Source organism: Impatiens glandulifera, chromosome 2, assembly GCF_907164915.1.
Source record: "Impatiens glandulifera chromosome 2, dImpGla2.1, whole genome shotgun sequence".
Taxonomy (NCBI): Eukaryota; Viridiplantae; Streptophyta; class Magnoliopsida; order Ericales; family Balsaminaceae; genus Impatiens; species Impatiens glandulifera.
The window spans coordinates 51,640,846-51,660,643 of record NC_061863.1 but is presented as its reverse complement, the minus strand read 5'-3'; the positions used below and the strand labels follow the sequence as shown (position 1 = coordinate 51,660,643).

General features: G+C 39.8%; 4 protein-coding genes across 4 annotated transcripts; 2 read left to right on the top strand and 2 right to left on the bottom strand.

Annotated features, from left to right (window-relative positions):
- Nucleotides 1-1,640: 1,640 nt before the first annotated feature.
- Nucleotides 1,641-3,271, bottom strand: LOC124927147 (protein DCL, chloroplastic-like). Its single transcript, XM_047467506.1, has 3 exons — nucleotides 2,744-3,271; nucleotides 2,271-2,385; nucleotides 1,641-2,057 (listed from the first exon to the last, which is right to left on the bottom strand). Exons 1-3 carry the CDS (start codon nucleotides 3,142-3,144, stop codon nucleotides 1,884-1,886), a joined length of 690 nt encoding a protein of 229 aa, XP_047323462.1. The 5' UTR covers nucleotides 3,145-3,271; the 3' UTR covers nucleotides 1,641-1,883.
- A 4,375-nt stretch (nucleotides 3,272-7,646) lies between these two features.
- On the bottom strand, nucleotides 7,647-12,101 carry LOC124924871. Its single transcript, XM_047464857.1, has 11 exons — nucleotides 12,075-12,101; nucleotides 11,597-11,685; nucleotides 11,443-11,514; nucleotides 11,126-11,381; nucleotides 10,541-11,053; nucleotides 10,002-10,463; nucleotides 9,221-9,349; nucleotides 8,865-8,930; nucleotides 8,508-8,735; nucleotides 8,084-8,269; nucleotides 7,647-8,030 (listed from the first exon to the last, which is right to left on the bottom strand). Exons 1-11 carry the CDS (start codon nucleotides 12,099-12,101, stop codon nucleotides 7,647-7,649), a joined length of 2,412 nt encoding a protein of 803 aa, XP_047320813.1.
- Nucleotides 12,102-15,435: 3,334 nt separating this feature from the next.
- Nucleotides 15,436-17,949, top strand: LOC124927635 (protein CYPRO4-like). The gene is made up of 2 exons (XM_047468091.1): nucleotides 15,436-17,279; nucleotides 17,434-17,949. Exons 1-2 carry the CDS (start codon nucleotides 15,618-15,620, stop codon nucleotides 17,713-17,715), a joined length of 1,944 nt encoding a protein of 647 aa, XP_047324047.1. The 5' UTR covers nucleotides 15,436-15,617; the 3' UTR covers nucleotides 17,716-17,949.
- A 196-nt stretch (nucleotides 17,950-18,145) lies between these two features.
- On the top strand, nucleotides 18,146-19,643 carry LOC124928083 (photosystem I chlorophyll a/b-binding protein 5, chloroplastic). Its single transcript, XM_047468615.1, has 6 exons — nucleotides 18,146-18,435; nucleotides 18,520-18,652; nucleotides 18,752-18,864; nucleotides 18,973-19,080; nucleotides 19,181-19,269; nucleotides 19,345-19,643. The coding sequence occupies exons 1-6, from the start codon at nucleotides 18,197-18,199 to the stop codon at nucleotides 19,488-19,490; spliced, it is 828 nt and encodes a 275-aa protein (XP_047324571.1). The 5' UTR covers nucleotides 18,146-18,196; the 3' UTR covers nucleotides 19,491-19,643.
- Nucleotides 19,644-19,798: the final 155 nt, after the last annotated feature.

The window sequence follows — 19,798 nt, the reverse complement described above, 5'->3', positions numbered from 1 at the left end:
CGATATTGATAATATTATGCATGATTATACATAAAAGATCATTTTTGCTCTTTCTTTAGCCCTAAAGATACAATAGAATTTTTGTATTCGGCTCAATCCATTATAAGAGTGTGCCGAGTTTAATTACAACTTAATTAAGAGAACAAATGTATTCCAAAGTATCCATTGCTAATAGGAATTCAAATTTGATCTCCCTGTTTAATAAGAGTTTGGAATCTCAGGTTACTAAGTGGTTGAATAATCTCAGGTTACTAATAGGTTGAATACTATGTAAAAATTTTGTAGAAACGAAAAAATAAAGTTTTTATTCTGTACCTGCCATATCATCTTTTAATATGTTAGTTTCAAAAACTCTCGTTTGGCCTGCGTAGGTATCTAGTCCATTGTAATTATCTATGTTCCTGATGTAAAAAAAAAAAAAAACTCGAAAAAAAAAGTAGGAGAGCCCATATTTTCAAATTAAAACAGAAAAATGATATTTATGATACTCAAAGAATGATGGGAAATGACACTAAATACTAGAAACAATTCGGCAACGATATTTTGTCTCATTTTTAGCAAGAAATAAATGATAGTTATATTTTAATTTTATAGTAAATGGATTTAATATTTCTTCTTAATACCTTTTCTACTTGTAACTTCTCTTACTTAAATGATTAGTATCACTTATTATTTTGTTGACTTTGTTTATATGCCCATTAATAACTATAAGCCCTTTAATAACTTTCAGTGCCTCGTAAAATATCTAATAAAGACTCTTTAGATACTGCTTGAATGATTTTTATTTTTATTTTGTAAGAGCACTCAAAAACTTAAATTAGCCTTCATGAGAAATTGATTGTTAATTTATACCATATAATAATATTATGAAAAAGATAATCTTACAAGTTCAATTACAAAAACATAACAACTGTGGAGATAAATTTAACTAAATAAATAAAGAATGCATGCAAACATCCTACAAAATGGCAGATATTTGATAGATTTGTCGCTTTTTAAAATAGAATCTCATATAATATTAAGAGTGAATGTTCCATAACGATAGATTGAGATGGTGCAAATTTTACAATTCATTTCAAACCAAATTATCCATGAAAATAATATGAATATAACTACATTATCTTAGACCCATAAATTTACACACGAGACACCAATAATGCTTTAAAGAAAACTCCAAATACTAGCGACACTCAAACACTAAAAAGATAAATCATTTGCGCATGCATCTGTCGTCCGTTAAAATTCTACCATAAATTCCACTCCACCCATAAAAAGATAATTTGTAGAAATCTTAAACTCCCATAATTTCTTTCAACAAAACATAGTCAAAACCAAAAAGAGAATAACAATATCCCACATGAAATTATTCATAGTATCAGGTTCAATCAACAAGTCATTTATTGATCTATAAAGATAGTTACTTATTGTGAGAAAAATATTCCTGTATAAAATTTATATATGTAACTTTATAATAAAACTGAAAAAAAAAAGATTCTTTAATGATCTTAGCTTATTAGTTGTGGAATTGAACATCTCTAATTACTCACTCATTTGAGGTCAATATTGGCTTAGAATTGACCTAAATCTTATCTTCTTCTACAACAATATTAAGGCTGCTGGATAAAAAATGTTTCAGCTAGTATCTAGCAATGATCCATTATAACATAAGCAAAAAGAATCAAAACAATCCCCTACAACAAATAATCATTTGCACCATTACATACATTCAGCACTCAAGAAGAACCATTCTTACCATTCTCTTACTCAAAGAGAATCTCATCATAACCTTATAGTTTACCTCAAATTACAAGCCAACATAAACTCAGAAAGAAATCTTCATATTTAGGCTAGGCTAGAACAGAGATCCTTAATTTACAACTACTTTAGGCATTTCGACGGTTTCTGAAATGTCGGAGGATAAAGCTGTCTGCATACAATGGATAGTTTTTCCTGATTAAACCCTTTATACACTTCCAATACGAAAAATCAACCATCTCTCCATCCTTTCTTACTATGAATATACATCTGGAACTCTCAAAATTTGGATGATATCCAATCTGTCAAACAAAAACAAAAGGACAAAACCTTACATCAGATCACCATTACATAATTGATCTCAAAATGTTGAGAAATCAATCAAAGTGACAAATCTTCCAGTAAATTTAGTGACTGAACCAACCATGCACCAGCTGAGCTGCTACCAGCCTACCATGAACAACAACAACAAGTATAATATGAATTTAAATGCATAGGGAGGAAGATAGACAAACCGTAATGTAGTCAATTCCACATCCAATCTTCTTGTCACACTCTGGATGATAAGGAAGAAACCTCTCTACGATAGTTTTCTCATGCTCCGGACTTAATCTATCGCCACTTTCATATCTTCCTTCCAAACAAATATTACATATTATGATCAGCAACCAATATGATCAATGAAGAAGAACCAACAACAAAACAAAGATTTCCAAAATAATCCAAATACTGATAACATGCCGACTGATTTTCCTGAGATTTTCATTATACATCTCTAGCTACTAACTGGGTAATGCCAGTATCTTTTCATGGTAACAACACATCTAATGGAAGGAAGAAGTCAAATAAAAAGTAGGGTTCTTCAGAACTTACTCATGATAAAGTATTATTAATCCCCACTACCAAATGAAAACTAGGCCAGGTAGGTCTATTCATCTAAAGCAACAAAATCAGTCAACCAAAGAGGAAGAAAGGAAAATTCACTTACTTCCCAGAATGAAGGACCATTCGAGCAAAACCAACAAGGGGGACAGTGTCCTCAAGAATCTGGTCCTCCCAGTCAACCCACCCTTCTTCCTCCTCTTCACCTTTGTCACCATATTCTTCCACATCCTTGCCTGGACGTACCTGCTTCACGGACTCAGATAAGGCCGGTTTCCGCAGAAAATTGGACGAGCCTCTGTAGGTAGAATCTTTCTCGTTGGTGCATCTAATTCCAGTTGTAGAACTCGAAGATGGAGTCTTGATGATGAAATTGGAAAGTTTAAAGAAAAGGGTAGGAAAAGATCCAATAGATAATGAGTAATAGAGGTAGGGAGGATGTCGTCGATTGAATTGAGGGTGTGGCGAGTTTGATAGTGATATTGAAGAAGGTAGTAAAGACATCATGTGTGGGTAGTAAAGGGGTTCAGTTTAAAGTTGAATTCTTCTTCTTCATCTGGAAAACTCAACATTCAACAAGATCTCTCTTTTATTTTCGCAGCATAAGCATGGTTTTTCCGATTTTGATGATACCACCAGTTTGTGGAAGGGGAAGATTTAATATTGACTATTGGGCCTGGGCCTATAAGAGGAACTAAATGCTAAAAGTTTTATCTCAAGTTTCTATACTAGATTGGTTCAAGATTTTTAATTTTTTGAATTATAATATTATAAATGATTTATTTATTTATTTGTAATTTAGAACCTTAATATAACCATACAAATTCGTTCCTAAAACGTGACATTTGATTTCTTAGACACCTATTTTGTGACGTTAAGTTACAAATAAAATTGAAATAATGAAATGATTATGATTATGTTATATTTATGTAAATACTCATTTTTTAACCCCAATTTATAATTTTAAATAATTCCGAACCAACGAAATTAATTTTCAATATTATGATACGAACTCATTACACAGGGAAATTTGATAATATGACCATAAAAATAAGAGTATTTTGATTTTTAACCTTACTAATAAAGTTTTTGTTTCTTAACCTTTTTTTATAAATTTTTCCAATTTTACCCTTTTAATAACTTTTTTATTTTTTTACTTTTTTTACTTTTTTTTTTCTTTTTATCTTTTTTTTTTTCTTTTCTTTTTTTTTCCTTCCTTTCCCTCTCTCCTCTCATTCACTCCCCCGTTGGTCCCCCAACCACCCATCCCCACATGTCCCCCATTTCCCAAACATCCCCCAATCACCTTTCTTCTTCCTTTCCACCGCGACCCCACCACCCTCCCTTCCCCCAACTGCTAGCCACCGAAGTCCGAGGGAGACCAACTGCCGCCACCGCCAACGACACAGCTCCGCGACGCCTGAGACCCAACTAAGACTCCGCGACGAGACCAACCGACCAACATCTAAATGGGTACGTTCATTTCTATCAATCTCATTTCATTCACGTTATGTTGAATGGCTGTCAATGTTATGGTTGAAATACTGGGAAATACTACGTAAACGAAATGCTGTCAAAATCGGTCCACGCCCCACGCCCAACCCCCACGCCCCACGCATAATCTCCCACCTCCACACCCCACGCCCACGCCCCACGCCCTACCCCCACGCCCCACGCCCAACCCCCACGCCCCACGCCCCACGCCCAACCCCCACGCCCCACGCCCAACCCCCCAACCCCCACGCCCTACGCCCACGCCCAACCCCCACGCCCAACGCCCTACCCCCACGCCCCACGCCCACTACCCACGCCCCACGCCCACTCCCCATGCCCACTCCCCACGCCCCACGCCCAACCCCACGCCCCACGCCCCACCCCCAACGCCCAAGTCTCACGCCCCACGCCCAAGCCCCACGCCCCCCACGACCCACGCCCAAGCCCAACGATCCATTTATGGTAGGTTTTCTTTTCTACACTAACATTTAAATTTCTATCAATTGCAGATTCCAATTTATATGTTAGCTGTTTTGTCCTATATGATGGTGAGTGGATGAAAGATGATGAATGTGTTAGTTCTTTTGAAGCAAATTCTTTAGTAGGTGTGCATCTATCCCGAAATACTACATATGAAGAATTAACTGAAATCGTCTATGATGCTATTCGTGTGGACAAAGTGAGATATGATTTAGTGTTGAAAGTGAAATATAATTGTCTTTTTAAAAGAGCTCCTCCTGCTGTTATCCGATGTGATAAAGATGTGATGTTCTATGTGCAACATATTTCGACTTCACACCAAGAGCAAAACACTCCTCTTTGTGTATCTTTACTAGAGAAGTCACAACCTTCACACCCAACGGATGAAATCCAAAGAGAGGAGGTTCCTGAATTTGAGCATGAAGATCCACTCCCCCAAAATGACATACACAATGCAGTAAATGAAGAACAACAAGTCCCATTTCTTCATCCGAGTGAATTGGTTGCTAGTACCCCCCTTTTGAACCCAGGCCAGCCACTTCCCCTATGAGGAAAACATCCATCAATGTTGAGGAACCAATCCCGGTTGAAACACATGCTCAATTAACCCTTGAAAACGGATTGGAAGTGGGTACGTTTTATGAGAACAAAAAAGAACTTCAATTGAGGGTGCATAGATATGCGATGGCTAATCATTTTGAATTCAAAATCGAAAAGTCAACAAAAGTTCTTTGGTTTGTGAAATGTGTGAATGAGAATTGCAAGTGGAGGTTGCGTGCCGTGAAAGGGAAATTTCAAGAGATGTTTGAGATTCGAAAATTACTAAATGTACACACATGCTCAATTTTGACGAGGCAAGCACCATCATGGGTAATTGCGGAGTGCATCAAACGTAAGTATATGGACCATCACCATGACCACATGCCTAAAAAAATAATGGAAGACATGCAGAAAAATTATGGGTTTAAGCTGAAATATAATAAGGCTTGGAGGTCTAGGGAACAAGCATTAATGGCAGTGCGAGGAACAATGGAGAATCACATGGAAAATTGCCATCATACCTGTTCATGTTGGCGAAGAATAACCCAGGTATCATAACCGACATTCAGACGGATGAGCATGGCCATTTCAGATATATGTTCATGTCTCTAGGCTGCTCAATCAGAGGTTTCAGGTATTGTCGTCCAGTATTGTCCGTCGATGCCAGTTTTCTTAAACACAAGATTGGAGGTCAATTATTGATTGCGATTGCATTGGATGCGAATGAACAACTATTTCCCCTTGCTTTTAGCGTTGTTGATTCGGAGAATAATAACTCTTGGACATATTTCATGCAACAATTAAGAGTGGCAATTGGATTAGTCCCGGATCTCGTCTTCGTATCTAATAGACATCCAAGTATTGCCAATGCTTTGTCCGCTGTTTTTCCAGAAGCACATCACGCGGCATGCACATACCACATCAAAATGAATATTATGGCCAAATTCAAAACCGATAACTGCCACGATGAGTTTGATATGGCTTCACGCGCATATACAGTGCCAAAGTTTCAACTCCATTTTGACAAGATCAAGACCAAGGACCCTCGTATTGCTGCCTATCTGGAAGAGATAGGAGTGGAGAGATGGAGTTGTGCATTTTTTCCTGGTTTTCGATACAATCAAATGACAAACAATTACGCTGAGAGCTTTAATAGTTAGTGCAGAAATGCTAGGAAATATCCCATATCAACATTGGCTGAGTATTTACGAATCACACTACAAGAATGGTTTCATGATAGAAGAGAAAAAGCTTCTAACCACACAGAATATTTATCTCAATATTATGAAAAGTACTTACGTGAACAAGCCGAGAAGGCCAAATTCTACACCGTTAATCCGCTTAACAGATTCGAGTTTCATGTGAATGACGGTCAACATGATTTTCAAGTTGATCTCCAAACTCGAACTTGTACTTGTAGGGTATTTGATCTATCTGGTCTTCCTTGTAAACATGCCCTTGCTGCTGCCCGTTCTCGGAAAACTATTCCATATGAGTACTGCTCAAGGTTAAAGAATTATTGCATTGTTTAATTCTAAGATTGAATTTATATAACTTAAATGTTTTTTTTTTCAGGTTTTTCATAACTGAAGCGTGGTGCATGGCATATGTAGATACATGTTATCCAGTTTGCGATGAAGGTTCTTGGGATATTCCAGAAAATATCAAGGAACGAGTTTGTCTAAAACCCCCCATCAAGGTTAAGAAAGGTAGGCCAATAACAAAGCGTAGACCATCACAAGATGAGCCTCGTAAAGAACAGAGACGGTGCAACTCATGTGGCGGTCGAGACCATAACAGGGCAACATGCAAAGCAGTGATGCCTGCACCATCTACTTCAAGACAACAAGTGTCACAACCTTCACAACCGTCACAGTTGACCCAACCTTCACAATCTTCATCTTTGCCACATTCTCTAGACAATATTTCTTTTGGTTAAATTGTATCTTTTTGTTAAATTATATGTTTTTGCACCAACTGAATTAGTGACTATTCCATATGATGTTTTATATATATATATATGTAGGTGGTAGTTTTGTCCAGGTGGTATATGTGCAGGTGCCTTTTTTTCTGTTGTAACAGATCTGATGTGCAGGTGCCCAAAGGCAATAAGTGGGGCGTGGGCCTTGGGCGTGGGGCGTGGTGGTTGGGCGTGGGGAGTGGGCGTGGTGGTTGGGCCTGGGGCGTGGGCCTTTGGGCGTGGGCGTGGGGGTTGGGCGTGGGTCTTGGGCGTGGGTCTTGGGCGTGGGGCGTGGGGGTAGGGCGTAGGGCGTGGGGCGTGGGGCGTGGGTAGTGGGCGTGGGGCGTGGGGAGTGGGCGTGGGGGTTGGGCGTTGGAGCTTTACATATTATTTACTTGAATTAATTTAAGGTTTTGTTATACATATTATTTACTGGAAAATCTCATTCATTTGAATCTAACAAAGACAACAATAATTAACTAATTTTAGAATGAAATTTGAAGCAAACAAATTAACTATTTATATTGAATTTAGATCAAGGGTTTACAATTTGATGGAATAACCTTACTGCCCATTTGTTTCTCCAAAAATTCATATTTTCAGTGACCACATTTGATATATCCAATGAGGCAGTAAGGTATTCCAAATGCATAATAGTAAAAACCCTACAGTCCCCACTTTTGGTTGTCTTTAGGACTATTGGGTGTGGTATTATGGAATATGGCATCGTATCCAATTTGATCTGTGGAAACCTTTGTTTATCGCCCGTGGTGAACCCCTGTTCAAGCAAGTACGGCACCATTACACACATTGGTTTCAAGAATTTGTCATATTCATCATTTGGGAACATATTCTGTTCGTAGTCATATACATATATGCACCAATCTTGTAGATGAATCTTGCACAGGACCCAGTGCTTCTGCTTTAGGTTCAAGGGTACATATATCATATCAACAATATTCCAAGGATTACTTCTTCACCAACTACGTATTCCATGAGATCGTCGAATTCGTAGCCTGCAGGATTCGGGGTAAACATATCATAACGATTATTCATCTTCTGAGAGAATTTGGAGTCAGCAATTGAGAAATTTCTTGGATATGTCTTAAGAAACTCCTCAACCCTTCGTTTCAGTAGATGACAGATTTCATCTATCTCCTGCGAAAAAAATTATTGATTAAGCAAAATTATTAGGCGTAGAACAAAAGGTGGGGCTTGGGCGTGGGGCTTGGACGTGGGTCTCGGGCGTGGGGCATGGGGCTTGGGCGTGGGGCGTGGGGGTTGGGCGTGGGGAGTGGGCGTAGGGCGTGGGGCGTGGGGGTTGATCGTGGGACGTGGGGGTTGGGCGTGGGGCGTGGGCGTGAGGTTTACAAAAATAGAGAACAAAAATACTTACCGTATCGTGTAACCATTGTTGAGGCTTGAGCAATCTGTTGAATAAAGAACGACCTGCAGAGCAACCCGTCAACTCCTTGAAATCATTTGCATCACTCTTTAACCATTTCTTCAACTCTTTCATCTTTTCCTCGTCAATTCGTAACAAAGGATTAACCTTAACCGGATCATTTAGTTTAAACCCTTTCCCACCAGGGTCGGTGTATTCCCCCAATTGTTTCGACTTCTTCTTTCTCCGAAAACTTTTACCAACAAATTGTGATGGAGTCAATTGTTTCATCTCCTTCTCCTTCTCCTTCTCCTTCTGCTTATTCTTCTCATTCTTCTTCTTCTCCTCCTCCTCAGTATCCACAATCACCTCTTTCACAATCTCTTTTTCAACCTCCTCTTTCTTCTCATTTGTAACATGGGGCAAATCTTCTTCCTGCACAATCAAAAAATTTGATTAATATACATTGGGGAATGTAGGGCATGGGACTTGGTGCAATACCTTGTCATTCTCTTCCTCCAGCACCTCCTTCTTCTTATTCATATCCTCATGCACATCCTCCACCTCCTTCTCCTTCTCCTGACCTTGTTCTCCTCCACCTCCACCTCCTTTTCCTTGTCATTGTTCTCCTCCACCACCTTATTCTCCTCTACCTCTACCTCCACCTCATTCTCCTTGTTCTCCCCCACATCCTTATTCTCCTCCTTCTCCTTGTTCTCCTCCACCTCCTTATTCTCCTCCTTCTCCTTGTTCTCCACCACCTCCTTGTTCTCATGCACATCATCATTCTTCTCCTCTGGGCCATCAAAAACCAATTTGCGAGAGGTTTTTGGCGTGGGGCGCGAATCATCATTCTGCACAATGAAAAAATCAGATTAATATATATACATTGTGGAACGCGGGGATTTGCACGTTCTATACCATACCTTGTCATTCTCCTCAGTCTTCTCGTCATTCTCGTCATTCTCCTCAGTCTCCTCGTCCTCCTCCTCAGTCTCCTCGTCCTCCTCCTCAGTCTCCTCGTCCTCGTACTCGTCCTCCTCCTCCTCATCGTTCTGCAAAATCAAAAATGAAATGAGATTAAAATACATTTTGAGGTCTTGGGCGTGGGGCATGGGTCTTGGGCGTGGGGGTTGGGCGTTGGGAGTGGGGGTTGGGCGTGGGGCGTGGGGGTTGGGCGTGGGGCGTAGGGATTGGGCGTGGGGGTTAGGCGTTGGGCGTGGGGGTTGGGCGTTGGGCGTGGTGCGTGGGGCGTGGGGCTTGGGCGTGGGGGTTAGGCGTTGGGCGTGGGGGTTGGGCGTGGGGGTTGGGCGTGGGGGTTGGGCGTGGGGGTTGGGCGTGGGGGTTGGGCGTTGGGCGTGGGGGTTGGGCGTTGGGAGTGGGGGTTGGGCTTGGGGCGTGGGGGTTGGGCGTGGGGGCTTGGGCGTTGGGCGTGGGGCTTGGGCGTGGGGCGTAGGGATTAGGCGTGGGGGGTGGGGCGTGAGACTTAGGCGTGTGGGTGTTTACCTTTTTCGATTTCCTCTTCTCAGCCTTCCTCTTCTTGGCCAACTTCTCAACATTCCTCTTCTTGTCCAACTCATCATCAATCTTCTTCTTTGATAAAATCGCCACCCTCTCTCGCCTCTCCTTCCTCTCATTCCTCTTTCTTGTAATCTCATCATCATCCTCAGTCTTCTTCATCTTATCGTCATTCTTCCTCTTAGAGTTCATTAACTCATCATTCTTCCTCTTCGTCCTATTCTCATTATCAACATCATCATTCTTCCTCTTCGTTCTATTCTCAACAAGTGTAAGATTATTATTCTTCCTCTTTGTCGTCCTCTTCTCAGTATCAATTGCAGCAGTACCTGCCTCTTCTTTTTCTTCTCCTCCACCATTCTTTTGTTCATTTCTTTGCCCCAATAATGTGATTATAAGTTGTTGATTGTCCTTCATGAGCTTGATTTCACTTTTAATCTCATTCACATCCTTTTTAATCTCATTCACAACATTTGTCAGCACATCAAGTTTGACAGTTAAGTCTTGAGACACTCAATTTGGTGCACAAGATGTAGACACAGTTGGAATAGGAGTCGTCGCAGAAGGGATTGAATGAGAGGAGCTTTCTTGGCTAGTTTCACCACTAACTTCAGGGACCTTGGGACTAATATGTCTACTCTTCTTGGTCGGCGGTTTGGGAGTCCTTTCATGTTTTTCTTCTTCTTCAAAACCTCAATCTTTCTCTTCCTCGTATCACATCCAAAGAATTCATCATAAATGTTGTTTGTCATATCTTCAAAGTCGTCCCCAGAGTACATCCGCTTCTCCTCCGCAGACTCATGAATTTTTCTTCGAACAGTGCACTCCTGGATGACTGTGGATACCTCAGGTCCGGTATAACTCCTAAAAGATTTATAGAGCACTATCCTTGGGCTTGTAAGATCATCTTCCAGTGTCTTTTCAGCAAAATTGGGGACGAATGTATCGATAAGCTCATAGGTCCACACTTGGAATGCTAGTGCGAACCCATGTATAGTATAAGTGACATCACATATGCCTTTCTTGTTCCAGTTTTTCTTCTTTGAGAGATATAATCCACGGAGGTATTTGATATCTTTGTCAATACCCTACAGGGTAGCTCTGAAGGACACCTTTCCCCATGGAAATTGGAGGAACATCTCCATGTCTTCCACCATGTGAAAGATTCTCAAACTTATCTTCCTCCTGTTATCAGATGCGAACAGATACTGGTAAATGAGAAATATGAGCCCCATCTTCCATGAATCCTCCTTATCAGAGCATCCGACGAAAATGTCTTCAAGCTCTTTCAGTCTAACATCCTTTTTACCCTTAAAATATTTGAGGACAAGGGGTGGACATTCTTCAACCTCCTCCACCAACGGAAATCTGCCAAAGTTGAGGCCTGTCACCAATGCATAATCCTTCGTGCCCCAACAGACCTCCTTACCTTTGACCAAGAACCTTATCTCCTTCGAATTTGAACTGACTTTTCTGATAAGCATCTGATGGAGTATGGTTCCTGAAAATAATAATGTCGGGGCTTGGAATATAGACTTGAATTGGGTCAGAAAGCTCTATCCAAAAGATCATGGTGAGTAAACCTCTCCTTTATCTTTGCCAAGCTGGGACCGGTGGATTTCCATGAAACACGACCATTAAAATCATTGAGAATGGTTTCCTTTGGTGCCATCTGCAAAAACAATCATTAAAATCATATACACAATGTTTGGTTGATCAAAACCAATAAAATCATATTAATAATTGAAGCCCCACGCACCACGCCTAAGCCCCACGCCCCACGCTCAAGCCTCACGCCCCACGCCCAACTCCCACGCCCAACGCCCAACTCCCACGCCCAAGCCCCACGCCCCACGCCCAAGCCCCACGCCCAAGCCCCACGACCCACGCCCCACGCCCAACCCCCACGCCCAAGACCCACGCCCCACGCCCCACGCCCCACGCCCAAGCCCTACGCCCCACGCCCAAGACCCACGCCCAACGCCCAACCCCCACGCCCAGACCCCAACCCCCACGCCCAGACCCCAACCCCCACGCCCAACCCCCACGCCTCACGCCCACCTTCAACGCCCAACGCCCAACCCCCATGCCTAATCCCTACGCCCCACGCCCAACCCCCACGCCAAGCCCTAAACCTAAACTAAAACCCTAAAATCCTAATGTTCACCCTAAAACCCTATACCATTCTTAGCATTCATAATAAGCAAAACATGCAAAGCAAATATTCACAAACCATTCACAAACATTCTCAGCATTTCAAACTATATCAATCTCAGCATTCTCAGCATTTCAAACAATAAACCTAAACTAAACTAAGATTACCTAAACAATAAACCTAAATAATAAACCTAAACTAACCTCAAATCGTTGGGCTAGAATCGTCCGAGGTTTGGCGATCGTCGTTGGCTGAAAGTTCGGCTTGGCGATCGACGAAGAGGCTGGCTAGAAGGGTTGGGCTTCTTGGCGAACGTCGACGGAGCTTGGCGTCGGAGAAACGGAAGCTAACGGGGAAGAAGAACGGAAGGGAAGAAGACCTGGGGAGGGAGGGGAGTGCAACGGTCGGGGGAAAGAGGAAAGCGGGGGGAAAAGAAGAAAAGAAAAGAAAAAGAAAAGAAAAAAAAGAAAAGAAAAAAAATAAAAAAAATAAAAAGGTTATTGAGGGTAAAATTGGAAAATTTTATAAAAAAAAGTTAAAAAACAAAAACTTTATTAGTGAGGTTAAAAATCAAAATACTCTTATTTTTAGGGTCATATTATTAAATTTCCCATTACACGAGATTGAAATAAATAATTAATTAAAAAAACTATTTAAATGAAATGTAAAAAAGATTTAAATAAATTAACAAATTAAATAAATCAGACCAAATAAATAAAATAAAATATATATTATTGGTATTAATATTATATTATTTATTTTGCAGGAATAAAAATAAAATAAATGTGGAGTCAATACTTGTTCAACAAATAAATGAAAGATGAATAAAACTAAGCCTAAAGAGAAGTCAAAGGATTTAATAACAAATACAGTGAAGACATAGATGAGCTTAACATTTAATTAAAGAAAGAAAATCACATATAGGAAGGAAAAATGCCTTACTTTTTTCCAATATTAAATGAATGTCCATAACTTGACATGTTGATGGTACGTGCCCTTGAGTGTGGGGAGTCATAAAACACCAAACGAGTCTGCGCGCTTGCCTACGTCCGAGGGAAGATCTTCACCGCTGCCTTGCGACCCGATGATTGCCCGACGCTCAAATGCGATTGGGACCACAATTGGAGATGTCGTTTGATGCCACATCTTCAGGAATCTACAAGGAATTGAGTTACAATGGCCCCTGCCTCGTTGATTAGATGGAATAACCTGATTTGCCCTAAAAAAAATGTGCTTAACATTTAATTAAATAAAGAGAATCATATATACAACGTGAGGCTCCCAAGGTGGAAGGAAAAATGCCTTAATTTTTCGAATTAAAAGAAGACCCATAATTTGACCGGCTGATGATATGTGCCCTTGTAGGTGGAAGAGTCATAAAACACCAAAAGAGTCTAACATTCTTTTATGATTTAATTAAATAGAAAAACCGTATCATTACTATTCATCGATCACCACGTCATAAGTTTTTTTTATGTGACTAATATATATATAGATACATGTATTCATTATAGTCGAGGTGGACATTTATGAGTACGTTCGGATTTTAAAAAAAAGTTCACGATTTCCTTGTTTTTGTGTTTGTTTTGTAGATGTGACTAGCCGAGACACTTTTGGGCCTAAGCGAGTCGAATCAGTCCAATGCCATATCAAGAAAGTGTGCCCCATTGATCCTCTATATTTGGCTGGGTGACAAACTTAAGATGATCCCTCATTTGTCAAACGACCTCCGTTTCAACACCATGACTCAAAGAGATAGGCTAAACATGGCAAATCCAAAGCCTATGATCAAGGACGATATCATGATTCGAGATTTTATGTCTGATTATCATATATCAAAGATGGAAAAGAATTAAACAATCTTGTAAAATTTGTAGGGTGACTCCAAAAATATATGACTATTAGTGATTAAGTAAAGTAATCTGAACAAATCAATCAAACAATGCTGATTTTTTTTATCAAATATTTCGAGTTGTAATGAAAATTATAATTTATTGTGGGGTTGGTAAGCAACGCCAAAAAATATTTATGTCAAACATAAATGGTTAAAAATTGAGAAACTCATATAAATAATGAGATGATACTGATTAGAGAGCTTCTAACTGAAATATTTGTTTCACTAATTTTTTACTGGAAAAATAAAAAACTACATATTTAGTAACTTTATGCTAAAAGATGATGACATACACAAACTCGAGAAATGACCACCAAGACAATTAGAGGGGTATAAACAACAAACGACCCACAAATTGCTAAAAATATTATTCAGATTATAAAAATTTGAAACAAAAAATCTGACTCAAATAAACAAGATGCTGAATCGAACGAAAAAATATCAACTCAAATATGAGTATTAAAAAGAAAAAATGAGACACCCCCTTTCACGCTAATGTCACGTCGAGGTACTGCAGAAGAAAAAATTGCAAAATCGGATCATAGTCTTTTACCATAAAAATGGTTGCATGCATCGGTGCCAGCTATGAGAAATCCACCGATCCACATGTGATGTGTGAACTATCAACAATTTGTATAAAAATGGAAATTCTTTTTTTTACTATTAATATTATAACTTTTTTTTTCTCTTAAAAAAAGATTTTTTTTTTTGTTTTATTAATAAAAACTATTTATAAAAAAACTCAATAGAATAACTTCGACGACCTTGTCAACCGATAATGAAAGAATGTAATCGGGATACATCACTTTGGACTTTGTTGATTTAGGATTTTTTATTTAGTAATCGATGATTTTATTGAAAAAGATAACTTTAGAAAGTATCCATTTAGTATCCTAAAAATCATCAAAAGAGTTGGAAAGAAATGATTTTTTAATTTTTTTCAAGAATTTTTTAGAGGGAGAAACTTATGCAAAAACAAATTGAACTCACTTAAAGATATCACTAATGACTAACCCCAATTAAATTAGTTTGGAACTTTGGAGTGTGGGTGGGTAGTCATTGATATTAGTGGAAATAAAGGCCTGACTATTTAAGTTATATTTGGGTTTGTGTATTGGGCTTAAATTAAAATAGATTAATATGTTTTTACAAAAATAAAAAATAAATAAATTTGAATGATATTTTATTTATTTTTCATCATTTAATAACTAAATTCATATATTAAAATATTTTAAATTTATTTTAAAAAAATAAAAAACTTGAATAATATATATTTTATTTAAAAACTAATAAAAAATCCCAAAAATCAAACAAAGCTGTCAACGAGAAACAAGACCTAATCTAATAATAGAGAACAGGTCAGCGGAAAACGGACGGCTGAGAAGGTAAACCCTATTTTACTTGAGAAGAAGGCTTCAAATTTTGAATTTCCAGAGTTGGCGCTCTTCATTCATCATTCATTCAGATCTTCATTACTCAAAACAAACCCTCTCCTTTCTCTCTAGAAAATCCTAGCCTCTCTCGTTCACGGTTCATCAACCACATTTTCACTGCAATGGGTGCCGGTCACAGCCGCGAAGATCTGGACCTTTCAGACTCCGATCAAGAAAGCGAAGAGGAACGAACCCCACAGAAAGATGTACAAGACAATGAAACATATGAAGACGCCACAGAAGGAGATCAGAGATCTTCTGAACGGAGCGATTCCAAAACACCCTCTTCTGTTGATGAATTGGATGCTAAGCTCAGGGCACTAAAGCTCAAGTACCCTTCTAACAAACCCACTCTCAAAGACGCCGTCAAGCTCTATCTACACGTCGGCGGAAACACCCCAAAGTCAAAATGGATTGTCTCAGACAAACTCACCCCATATTCATTTGTAAAAGCCTCCCAAACCGACACCTCGGACGACGACGAGGAAGAAGACGAAGACCGCGAGGAAACCTCGTGGTTCTTTAAGATCGGGTCTAAGATTCGTGTCAAAGTTGGCCCTGATATGCAATTAAAATGTTTTGCTGATCAAAGACGAGTGGATTTCGTTTCAAAGGGTGTATGGGCTATGAAATTCTTCACCGATGTGGACTACAAGAGCTTCATCGTCAAGTACGAGGAGTGTTTATTTGAGAACGCGTATGGGATGGAATCGAATGATGATAACAAGATCAAGGTTTACGGGAAGGATTTTATTGGATGGATAAAGCCGGAAGCTGCGGACGATTCTATGTGGGAAGATGCTGATGACAGTTTGCTCAGGAGCCCTGGTGCGGTGACACCCGTGAGGACGAATCAGGATCTACGGGAGGAGTTTGAAGAAGCTTCAGAGGATGGTGGGGCAATACAGAGCTTGGCGTTGGGTGCTCTTGAAAACAGTTTCTTGGTGAGTGCTTCCGGTGTTCAAGTAGTGAAGAATTTTAGTCACGGGATTCATGGAAAAGGGGGTTATGTTAAGTTTGGCGGAGGAGGAAGCTCCTACGGTGGTGGACGATCGACTATGGACTCTCAGTCTTGTACGCCCAAAAAGGCTCTTTTGATGAGAGCTGAAACTAATATGCTGTTGATGAGTCCAATAACTGATGGGAGGCCACACACAAGGGGGCTGCATCAGCTTGACCTTGAAACAGGTAAGATTGTTACTGAGTGGAAGTTTGGAAAAGATGGAACTGATATTACCATGAAAGATATTGCTAATGACAATAAGGGAGCCCAAATGGATCCTTCTGGATCCACATTTCTGGGATTGGATGACAACCGTCTTTGCAGGTGGGATATGCGTGATAAGGGTGGGATGGTTCAGGACCTTGCTAGTGCTAGTGCTCCTGTTTTGAATTGGACCCAAGGGCATCAGTTTTCCAGAGGAACTAATTTCCAGTGCTTTGCATCTACTGGTGATGGCTCTATAGTTGTTGGATCAGTTGACGGTAAGATCCGTTTGTACTCCAACAATTCTATGAGAATGGCGAAAACAGCATTTCCTGGCCTTGGTTCTCCTATCACTCATGTCGATGTAACCTATGATGGGAAGTGGATTTTGGGCACGACGGATAGCTACTTAATCCTTATATGCACTCTATTCACCGGAAAGGATGGAAAGACAAAGACTGGATTTTCCGGCAGAATGGGCAACCGAATTTCAGCTCCAAGATTGTTGAAGCTAACTCCTCTTGATTCTCATATGGCTGGTGCTAACAACAAATTCCGAGGCGCCCAGTTCTCATGGGTATGTTAATTTATCTCTTTATTTCCCCATAAATGTTCTGGTTGCTGTGCTGTTGTTAATGTTCCACTGTTTAAAGAAACTACTCTAGCAGTTAGGTGATAGAACTGAGTGAGTGGCTAACTAACATATATATTTATTTTTGGATGATGATTAGGTGACAGAGCAAGGAAAGCAAGAGAGGCATCTTGTTGCAACAGTTGGCAAGTTTAGTGTAATATGGAATTTCCTACAAGTAAAAGATGGTTCTCATGAATGCTACAAAAACCAGGTGGGACTAAAGAGCTGCTATTGCTACAAGATAGTGTTGAAAAATGACTCAATTGTCGACAGTCGCTTCATGCACGATAAGTTTGCAGTCAGTGATTCCCCTGAAGCGCCACTGGTGGTAGCTACTCCTATGAAAGTCAGCTCTTTCAGCATGTCTAGCAGGCGATAGATAAATAATATATGCACTTAATCAGAAGTCTCCTTTTCCTCCTTTTGTTGTTTACTACTTTGTGAACCTTATTAGAGTACTACTTACTCTGTTGTGATCCTTTACCATTTCTCTTGTGATGATGGTTGGAATCAAGTATTTGTAGCCATTACTTTGGATGTATGCGCTTAATGTGTCAAAATGAAGTTTAATTGAATTGTTTTAGAGATGGATAATCTATCTATTTCTGCATTTTATACCATTATTAATAATGTGAGTGATGATGTATCAGTGTATCATGTATTCGTTTTGACTTTTATACGGTTTATTTTGTCTAATCTATTCTGTTCCACCAAATCTTGGAGAAGGGGCCCACCTATCATCTATACTATCCATAGCCATCCATCCATACATCCAAATTAGTGTGGTATGGTGCATATTTTATATGCTCTGTCGTTCTTCTAACACATTATTATTATCTATAAAAGTTTCTTCTGCTGCGATGGCCTATGCAGCTGTTGGCAGGGGATTATTATTGGTTCGGCCTTCTTCGTTGTCATTCCTGGTCACTGGCAAATCATCTTCCTCTTTAGGTTTGAACAATCATCATCCATTGTGTTTTAATCGTGGTCGGCGGCACTGGAAGCAGCACTACTCCTCTAGGGTTGTGGTTCATGCCCAGCAGCAGCCAAGGCCCACATGGCTCCCTGGCCTTGACCCACCTCCATATCTTGATGGAAGGTGAAGTCATTTCTGGTTATTGACCACTAACTACTTACTAGTCCAGTCTGATTGACTTTTTTCTCTATTTCTTCTTCTTCTTAGTCTTGCAGGAGATTTTGGGTTTGACCCACTTGGACTGGGGGAGGATCCTGCAAGCTTGAAGTGGTATGTGCAGGCTGAATTGGTCCATGCTCGTTTTGCTATGGCTGGAGTTGCTGGTATCCTTTTCACAGATGTAAGTAGTAGTAGTAGTAGGAGTATCTCAGTGCTTAAATTTTCTTTCTTTCTTCTTGCTAAGTCAGTCTTGTGTTTGTTCGTTGGCTCTTTTTCTTAGTTGATTCGTGTATCCGGAATAAGCAATTTGCCGGTATGGTATGAGGCTGGTGCCACAAAGTTCGATTTTGCCAGCACAACAGCTCTCTTCATTGTCCAGCTAATCTTGATGGGGTAGGTACAACTTGCAAGTTACAAGACAGATACAGAAAGACATACATTTGTTTGATTTATTCTTCAACTGAGAATATATTGCGTGTGTTGTTGTTGACTGTCTCCCAGATTTGTTGAAACTAAGAGGTACATGGATTTCACCAGTCCTGGATCTCAAGGCAAAGATACTTCTTTCTTCTTTGGTTTGGAAGCTGCACTGGAAGGTCTAGAACCAGGGTCAGTTTTAGTAACTAATAGTTTTTCTTCTTCTATACAGATTTCATTATAATAGCACCTAGGTTTATAATAACAAACCTTTTTGTTTGTTTGTTAACAGTTACCCAGGGGGTCCTTTGCTGAATCCTCTTGGCATCGCCAAAGACATCAAGAATGCTCATGGCTGGAAACTCAAGGAGATTAAAAATGGTTTGTTGTCTCCCTCCCTCTCTTTCTCTTGCCAAAGATATATAATAAATTGCTTGCTTTATACTTACTGTCTAGGACGGTTGGCAATGGTGGCCATGCTGGGCATTTTCGTGCAAGCCTCTCTAACCCATGTTGGCCCAATAGACAATCTTGTTTATCATCTTTCCGATCCTTGGCATAGAACCATCATACAAACTCTGGCTGCTGCCCAAACTTCTTGAATGAATAATTAGTTTCTCTCCCACAGCTCAGATAACATTTTGTTGTAATCATTCATTCATTGAACAAAAAAGTTCCAATGTTATAAACATGAAAGATGGAGCTAGGTGTTGTTTGAAGCAAGAAACCAACAAAGATATGTTCTGTACCAGACAGCTAGATGTCTTTACTGGGTTGATGATGCCAACAAGAGCATGAAAATAAGATTTGCTGTTAAATAGGTTAGGTTAGATTAGGGAAGGGAGAAAATGTACTTTTATAGCCCCCATAAATAAGAAAGTAACAACAACAAACAGTCTTCTTCTTTAAT